At 32.2% G+C, this 9,813-nt stretch overlaps 2 protein-coding genes across 2 annotated transcripts; one reads left to right on the top strand and one right to left on the bottom strand.

The window, feature by feature from the left end:
• The first annotated feature begins 2,403 nt into the window (after nt 1-2,403).
• Nucleotides 2,404-7,783, top strand: LOC123302303. Its single transcript, XM_044885174.1, has 3 exons — nt 2,404-2,556; nt 4,066-7,652; nt 7,759-7,783. Exons 1-3 carry the CDS (start codon nt 2,404-2,406, stop codon nt 7,781-7,783), a joined length of 3,765 nt encoding a protein of 1,254 aa, XP_044741109.1.
• Nucleotides 7,784-8,067: 284 nt separating this feature from the next.
• On the bottom strand, nt 8,068-9,440 carry LOC123302302. Its single transcript, XM_044885173.1, has 3 exons — nt 8,993-9,440; nt 8,186-8,458; nt 8,068-8,117 (listed from the first exon to the last, which is right to left on the bottom strand). Exons 1-3 carry the CDS (start codon nt 9,039-9,041, stop codon nt 8,068-8,070), a joined length of 372 nt encoding a protein of 123 aa, XP_044741108.1. The 5' UTR covers nt 9,042-9,440.
• Nucleotides 9,441-9,813: the final 373 nt, after the last annotated feature.

The raw sequence follows: 9,813 nt of genomic DNA, 5'->3' as shown, positions 1-9,813 counted from the left end.
TAATTATTATTTGTTGTGAAATGTTATTTAATGCTCGATTTGATACTTTTATATGGCGATTAAGGTTTTCTTCGGCTGAATGTTGAGTATTATTGCTATTTGAACTCTAGATATAGTGTCTACGTTAGTTTTTCTCTTAACAGGTTCATGGTCTATATTAAAGTTATTATCGAGTAACTTTATTTTCCACCTTGTAAAATTTTGATCATCAACAGGTACATCTAAAGTTTCTGACTGTTCTTTTTCAAGAATTTTAGAAGTTTTATCAAATGAAATAGTGTTGTAGGCATTAGTATCATATGAATAATATTGGTCACTTAGATAACTATCATATGGGTTACTTTGAGAATTTTCGACGTTATCATAAGCGGTAATATTATTAATTTGATGTAATGATTGTTTGGTATTTCCACTCGAAATATCCATAGGTTCAGTACTGGGTAAATGTGATCTATAAGTTGGTGAACTGTTAAATCGACTTTGTTGTGGTTGAAAATGATTTTGATACCAAGTCGGTTGATTATACTGTAAGGAGCGATACTGAATCGGATTATTAAATGTGTTATTTTGAAATGATTGTTCTGGTCGTAATTGAAAAGTTGGGTATTTGATAGTCATTTACAAAATTGTGTGTAAGAACACTATTGTTATATGGATAATTATTTTGTATTTGCCTCGGTTCAAAATTTACATTTGATCGAGAGATTCTATATCTATCTTGATTAGACTGTTGCATTGAAATTTCATTTACACAAATATCATACGCTTCCTTGATTGTTTTTGGTCGGTTAGATCTCACGATATACCCCAAATTTTGATCTAATCCTGCTATAAAGAATTTTAAAACAATATTCCAGTATACTTCGATTTGACCGTTTACGAATTCTTGACATTTTGTTCGATCTACTGAGTTTAACAAAACGGTTTGTAAATCAACTACTTCTGTATAGTAATATTTTAATTGTTTATTTCCTTGATAAATAGTATTTAATTTTTGAAGAACTGAATCTATAGTTCGTTTGTCTGTAAAATTAGTTATTAATATTTCTTTAATAGTTTCCCAGTTAGAAGGGGTTCCAGATGCAACGAGAACATCTCGAGCTGGTCCTCTTATTTTTTGCTTTATCATATTTATCAATAAAGAGTTGCTCGCATTTTCTCCTTGGAGAACGACATCTCCCATTTCAATGAATGTATTTAACATTCCTTCGTAGGTGTCCATACTTAATATATCACTTACTGTTATACTAGTAGCCATATTAGCGTTGTTATTTTCTTATTTTAATTTTGAGTTATTTTGTATTTGGTATTATTAAGTATTATTTTAAAAAATATTTTTTGTATTATTTAAATTTGAATTTTCTAAATTATAATTAATCTATATTTTATTACATAATTGTTGATAAATCTTCGTCCGTATTTGAATCGGAGCTAAGATTTTTTGAATAATCTAACTTTTAGTTTATTCTTTACTTTAAATTTAGTTGGATGTTTAGGCATTAAGGTGTAGGTATTTGAATATTCAACAAAGAAAAATTTACTTACATTTGAAATATGAACACCAACCACACTGTTACGTTTAAATTCCAGATAATTCAAAAAAAGAATTCCATAAGTCTTCGATATAAATTTATTTGGAGTGTAGATACGTCCCAAAGACTTAAGAGCCACTCGTAGAAATTAAACAAATTTACGATGGACGCGATAATTTTCGAAAATATTTTTCTCAAATTATCCTATCGGCTGCGCCATTAATATCTTGTAGACCAGATATTTAAATAAAAATTTATTTACTTAATTAAATTTACAATTTAATTTACACTTGTACAAAACGTTAAGTAACAACAATTAAAAATAAATATTTCAATGAAACAAATTATCTAACAATCCGAACGTATGTCAAACGATTGTAACAATAAGTATCATTGAAACAAAGTTATCCGAACCCGAACATACGTCAAAAAGTTTGGATACTGAGTATGATTTGTATATTAGATAGTTTACTTTATATATGCTTTTAAAATACTGCTTGGTAATTAAGGGATGTGTTTTAAAAGATCCTTTTTGTAATATGATCTTTTGTACAACACTTGTGACCGTCCAGATGTTTTAACATTAATATTATTATAAGATATTTCTCTTAATATTTAAAGGTCAGTTTTTTGAGAAACTATTTGAGTATAGCAATATTTAAAATAAACTTTCTAAAATAACTATTCTAATTTATGTTAACTAATAAACAAATTCTTAATATGCACATGTTGCATTATATTATAGTTTTAAGTATCTAAAAAAAATATATGTTGGCGCCTATACTAATCGAATCAAATCAAATATCGATAAACAAAAATTAGTTTAATCAACCGACACATATACCCAAAACTTTTCGAGTGTAAGGAAAATATGAGAGCGCGTATCACTAGATCCACCTGGGAATACAAGATTCAGCAAACGAGATTGAGCACGATATTAAAAGGGCCATACAACAATACGATAAGAATTTACAACAAAATCCCAGTTGAAATTCGTCAAGTCCGCGACGAACATAAGTTCAAGGTAAGTCTCAAGCAGCTGTTACTGGAGAGATGCAATTATAGTGTCAGTGAATTTTTGGACATGTAAATCTACTCTGTTCTTTTCTTTCTTTTTTTTGACAATTTTCATGTACAAATTTTGTATATTTTTCTATGAAATAATAAAGTATTATTATTATTATTATTATTATAAAGGTCGGCACTAGTTTATTTGTAAAAAATATATTTTTTTGTTATTGTACAAATATAGTTTTTTGAATAGTTAAAAAAAGAAATCGATACCAGTTAGTTGGTTTTGTATTTTCGTTTAAATCGATTCCAGTTAGTTTGGAATACTTAGATATAAATTTAGTCATTGAAAATAAATTCAGTTAGTTGAGTTTTTTTTTGAAGATCGAAGGAATTTTAGTGATTCGAAATTTAGTACGAACAATTATATTAAATAAAGTGAATTGGACCACAACCAACATATTAGCGGCCAACTAACATCAGCCGCCAATTGGTGATTTATCCACAATTCCCCTTTTCCGAATTTACCCCTAAATCACCAATCACTACCGGTGAAAATTAATCAAGGTAAGCCCAAAGAAAATTTATTTGTATAATTGTTTATTTTATCTGGTTTATTAAATCTTATTATATTTTCGTTCGTATACAGTCCACACTCGTGGACGTCGCATTTAGGCGCGTTCATAAATTTGGTCCTTCGGTGTCGGATCATATTGAATCATATTTGATTCAATTTAGATTTAGAATATTTTTCTTCGTTTAATATTGAATGGATGTTATATTAAACAATATCGATATTTGATTAATTCGATTTAGTATGAATTAATTTAAATTACAACATACTCGAAATTATTTTTTTTGATAAAAAACATGCGGTCTGTATTGCGTAATTTCAGACTAGTATGTGAAAAATAAAAATTTGTTTGTTCAAATTATGTAACAGCAAAAAGCTGTTTATTAATTGAATTTATTTGGGAGTAATAATCAATAATTTGATTCAATCATTTGTTGAAATATTTATTGTAATTATTGATTATTTTCGATTTGCGTATTATCTGCAATTTCATTTATTTGACCATTATTTTAGATTTTCGATACAAGAACTTATTCCAATTGTAAATATTTATTGCTGAAATATTTATTGTAATTAGTGAATATTTTGATTCTCATATTATCTGCAATTTTAGATTTCATACAATTATTTTAGATTTTCGATTCATGAGCTTATTCCAGTTTTATTCGATTCTGATAAAATTATCCGTTTCCAATATACCTGTAATGCAATTTAGCATTTAATTGATTTAATATTTAATTAATTTAATTTTTTATTATTTCGTATTTAGATAACAATTCTTTATTATTTCATTCCCATATTTAGTTTACATTTTTCTTACATTTAAATATTATTTGGTAAAAAAAATAATAAAATAAAATGGCGAGTGATGAGGCTAAACTGAAAATTCTCAATAGCCGAAAGGAAATGTTTTTCCGAATAATTCAAAAATTATTTGAATATACTCAGGATATCGATAATGTAACAGTGCGTAAAAATTTCCTCACAAAAATAAAATGTTTAGAGGAAACCAAGGCTAACTACATCGATATTATTGAACGGATAAACGAATTGACATTAAAAATGGATCCCGATTTTGTACCCAATTATCAACTTCTCGAAGCTTTCGACGATTTATATTGCGAAATATTAACTTGCGCTGAAGATATTACCCCGAAAGTCGAAGTCAGAGTCAACGAGGCATCTGTTTCCAATTTAGAATCATCATCTCGAATGATGCCTAAGCTGCCTAAATTATCTCTACCTACATTTTCCGGTAATATCCTAGAATGGCCAATTTTTTATGAGTGTTTTAAGTCCTCCATTCACACTAATAGTCGATTGAGTAATGCGGACAAAATAAATTATTTAATAGGACAGCTTTCGGGGAAGGCAAAAAATGTTTGTACTGGCTTACCCCCTATTGGATCGAATTATCAAATTATTTGGGATAAGCTCTGCGAAAGGTATCAAAACCCACGTATCCTGGCCGGTTCTTACCTACAACAAATTTTGGATTTTAAACCTGCACAGTCAGGTTCAGTCAATAATTTGGATAATATCCTAGACAGATGTGATGCATCATACCGTGCCCTTAAGGAATTAGATATAGCTGATTTATTAGATTTTACGTACGCATATTTATTGTGGTCGAAATTGGATCCAGATACGCGCAATCTGTTTGAAAATACTCGAAGAAATTCCAGTATCTTTACTTATGCGGAGATTACTGCATTTATCAAGCAGCAGATTCAAATATACAATAGCACATTAGGTCATGGAAAATCCAGTTCGACATACCAAAATGTAAAATCAAAATCACACGCATTTTTTGGAGAAACCAATCGAAAGAGCAATCGTTGCTTAATTTGTAACTCCAATCAACATACGGATATAAAAACCTGTACAAAATTTCTGGATAAATCTGCATCGGATAGATTTAAAATAATAAAAGGGAAAGGTATGTGCATTAATTGTTTTGAAAATCACAAGGTTGTACAATGTAAAAGTCCGTCCGTATGTAACGTTTGCCACTATAAACACAATAGTTTGCTACATTTCGTCAAGCCTGTAAATAATAATAGTACAAGTTCCGTTGTGAGTCAAAGTGATTCTGTTACCAGTCCAAGTAGCCCCGGTGTAGTTCAAAGTGATACGTCAGCATTTTGTTCGACAGTCGATGATTCTATAATCAAATGCGGTTCTACAGTGTTGTTGTCAACGGTAATTGTCCATGTATACGATCATGTCGGTGTCAGGCATAGAGTACGTTTCTTGCTAGATTCTGGTAGTCAAGGGAATTTCTTGACGGAAGGTTGTATTAAGAAACTTAGATTAAATATATCGTCTTCGAATATGGTTGTTAAGGGCTTTGGTGGGGACAGTCAGGTTTTAGGAGCCTCGGATTTAATTATTTATTCACGTTTAAATTCATGCGTCAACTATAAAGTTAATGTTTTTGTAATCGAAAAAATCACAGATCGGTTACCTAATGTCAAAATTTTACGAGAATCGTGGGAACATTTTAGTTATCTACCATTAGCGGATGATCAATTTTGTGAGCCTGGTCCTATAGAGGGCATATTAGGGGCTCAAATGTTTGCCACTTTATTAGAATCACGTAAAATCAAAAGTAAAATTAATTCACTTATTGCCCTTGAAACAAAGTTGGGTTTCGTAATAATGGGCTGTGTACCCAATTTGCCAGTAGCATCCACGTCGGTACAATCCTTTCACACTCAGGTGAAACCGCCATTAGAAAAGTTGGTGCGTAAATTTTGGGAATTAGAGGACATTCCAACACAAAATTTCGAGAGTCCAGAAGATGTGGAATGCGAGAAAATTTTTGCGTCGACCGTAATGCGGGAGAATTCGGGACGATATGTGGTATCTTTACCTTTTAAATATAACGCCAATAAATTAGGCGAGTCATACTCAAACGCTTTAAAACGGTTTAAAGCTTTGGAAAATAAATTCGATAAAAATCCAACGTTGAAGCAACAATACAGTGCCGTAATTAGGGAACATTTAGAAAAGGGTTATATATCTTTAGTAAAAAATAACCCGTCTATTCCCCATTATTTCATCCCACACCATGGTGTATTTAAACCGGACAGTGTGTCCACCCCTCTTCGATGCGTTTTCGACGCAAGCGCTAAAACTACAAAGCAAGTATCTTTGAATGACTTGCTTTATACTGGCGCTAAACTACAATCGGATGTAGTTAGTTTGTTTTTAAATTTTCGTTTGTTTTCGGTTGCATTCACAGCAGATATTCGTCAAATGTATCTGAGAATCGGAATGCATCCAGATCACAGAAAATTTCAGCTAATATTATGGCGCTTCTCAAAAACCGATGAAATTTTAGTATATTCGTTAGACACCGTTAGTTTTGGTGTAAAGAGTTCGCCATTTTTAGCTTTAAGAACGTTAAAACAATTGGCGTTAGATGAAGCCGACAAATACCCGTTTGCTTCGTCAATTGTTCAACGTGATTTTTTCATGGACGATTTGGTCACAAGCGTCAACACGGTCGAAGAAGCTACGGAATTATATTCGCAGCTCATTGAGTTATCTGGATCGGCCCAATTTGAATTGACAAAATGGGCGACAAATTCTCAGGAATTATTTTCTTTTGTGCCCGAAAAGGACCGTTCTCCTAAAATAGTATCCTTTGATTCAGACAGTCTGAAAATATTGGGTATGCAGTGGTACCCTCATTCGGATGTTTTCACTTTTAGTATTAATGCCGAACTTAGACCCTGCACTAAACGTAATGTACTTTCGACAGTCGCTAGGTTGTTTGATCCGTTAGGAATATTAGCACCTGTAACACTATTAATAAAACTCTTAATAAAAAAATTGTGGATATTAAAATTGGATTGGGACGAGGCTCCTGATAGGGAAATTTGTTTATTCTGGGAAAATTTCCAAACTGATTTAAAATGTTTAGAATTGTTTAAAATTCCTCGTCATTTTGGGGCGATTAAAGATTTACCGGTTGAATTAATCGGATTTTGCGACGCATGTTTAGAATCTTATGGCGCTATGATTTACATTAGGATGGTTACGCCGACTAATAAAATATTGGTTAATCTAGTTTGTGCGAAAACCAAGGTTGCTCCAATGCGAACGGAATCTATTCCAAGATTGGAGTTGTGTGCAGCTGTTTTGTTGGCCAGGTTGCTTAAATTTGCAATGTCCAGTTTGGAACCGCGCGTTCAGGTTCGAAAATTATTTGCATTTTCCGATTCGACAGTAACTTTGAATTGGATTGGATCCCCATCCTATCGTTGGCAAACATTCGTTGCCAACCGAGTTTCATTAATACAATCGTTGGTATCAAATGAAAATTGGTTTCATGTAGAGGGGGTACAAAATATTAGCGATGTACTTTCTCGAGGATTAAGTCCATCTCAATTCATGAAAATGCCTAATTGGGTTACGGGTCCAGAGTGGTTAAAATTAGAACCTTCATCGTGGCCAATAAGAAAAATTTCTGTTAATTTGGAAGTTATGCCTGAAGAAAAATTAACGGTTATGATTGCTACTCAAAGGCAGGAAAATTCTGTATATGCATTTATTCAGAAAATTTCTTCTTGGAAAAAAATGATACGAACAACCGTCTATATTTTACGATTTATAAAAATTTTGTCTTCTAAGGGTAGTATTAACGCCTCCGATTTAGTTAAAGCTGAATTAGTCTTAGTTAGGGTGATTCAAAATCACCATTTTGCAGACGATATTCGATCGTTGGAAAATAGAAGCCTTTCCACTGCAAATTTACGACCACTTAGTCTCTTTTTGCATGATGGGCTGATACGTGTAGGTGGACGTTTACGAAATGCTGATATTAGTTTTGAGCAAAAGCATCCACTACTTCTCCCTAAGAAAGATAATTTTATTAATTTATTAATAGAAAATTGTCATAAAGAAAACTTACATACAGGGCCATCGTTAGTTTCATCCATACTACGCCAAAAATATTGGATACTGGGCGCCCGTAATACAATTAGGCATAACTTGAGGAAATGCAACCATTGTTTTAAATTAAATCCGAAGCCCGTTTTTCCCAAAATGGCGGATTTACCTTCAGTTAGATTTTCAGAAACTTCAAAATCCTTTTTACATGTTGGGGTTGATTTTGCAGGGCCATTCTTCATTACTATGAGTCGAAATCGTGGAGTAAAGAGCCAAAAGGCATACTTATGTTTATTCATATGCTTATGTACTAAAGCTCTCCATTTAGAACTCGTGTCGGATTTATCAACCGATCTATTTTTGGCTGCCTTCAAACGCTTTTTATCCAGAAGGGGCGCATGTTCAGTGGTGTACTCCGATAATGGTACTAACTTTATTGGGGCTAAAAACGAATTAGAAAATTTATATAAATTATTGAATTCTGATGAATTTGAAAAAAAATGGGCTGCCGAGTTAGCTCATCGGAAAATTACCTGGAAATTCCAGCCTCCTTTTAGTCAACATTTTTCCGGTATATGGGAAGTGCAAGTGAAGTGTGTTAAGACCCATTTATACAAAGTTGTCGGGGATCAAATTCTTTCATATGAAGAGTTGAATACGGTATTGGTTCAAATAGAGGCATTACTAAATTCCAGGCCTCTATCTTGGTTGAGTACTGACCCAACCGATCCCATACCTTTGACACCAGCTCATTTTCTTACCATGACCCCGTTAGATTCGTTACCTTCACCAAGTGTTCCAAACCGTCCGGTAAATTTACTCGATCGGAAACGATTATTGGATCATTTGGTACAAGGGTTCTGGAAACGGTGGAAAAATGATTACTTGACACAAATGCAATTAAGGCAAAAATGGAATGTTCCTGGTTATCCTATCCAATTAGGAACCCTGGTGGTTATATAACAAGATAACGTACCCGTTCTTCGTTGGCCAGTCGGTAGAGTCGAAAAATTATTCCCTGGCATAGATGGTATTGTTCGGGTGGTGGAGGTGAAAACTAAATCGGGTCTATATAAACGACCAGTTGTGAGATTATGCCCCTTACCCTCACAATAATCAATGTTTTCATTTAATTTGTCCGCCCCATCACCTTATTAATTTTAGTTTAGTTTTTATTTTTTTTTTTTTTTTTTTTTACAAATTTGATAATACTATTAAATTATTCGATTTTTCGATATTTTGATTGTCACAGTGATTGCAGATAATATGAAATGAAATTGTCTTTATTTTGGAATACATTGAGTAACTTTAAGTCTACAAATTATTGTATTGTTTATTATTTGACACTTTGGTTGGTTATGTTACTTAGCCACAGACGCATATTATGTTGCGCCGTAGACTTATTATTTACGATAGACTGCTCATTGCATATCGTTTTAAAAAATGATTAGTTTCAGAAGCGTTTTTCTGAGTTAGCTCAAAAAATATCGTTCTGAGCGGGGGCTATGTTGGCGCCTATACTAATCGAATCAAATCAAATATCGATAAACAAAAATTAGTTTAATCAACCGACACATATAAAGGTCGGCACTAGTTTATTTGTAAAAAATATATTTTTTTGTTATTGTACAAATATCGTTTTTTGAATAGTTAAAAAAAGAAATCGATACCAGTTAGTTGGTTTTGTATTTTCGTTTAAATCGATTCCAGTTAGTTTGGAATACTTAGATATAAATTTAGTCATTGAAAATAAATTCAGTTAGTTGAGTTTTTTTTTGAAGATCGAAGGAATTTTAG

The sequence above is a fragment of the Chrysoperla carnea genome, chromosome X, assembly GCF_905475395.1.
Source record: "Chrysoperla carnea chromosome X, inChrCarn1.1, whole genome shotgun sequence".
Lineage (NCBI taxonomy): Eukaryota > Metazoa > Arthropoda > Insecta > Neuroptera > Chrysopidae > Chrysoperla > Chrysoperla carnea.
Note: the sequence above shows the minus strand (reverse complement) of the source record. Positions and strands in the feature narration are given on the sequence as shown.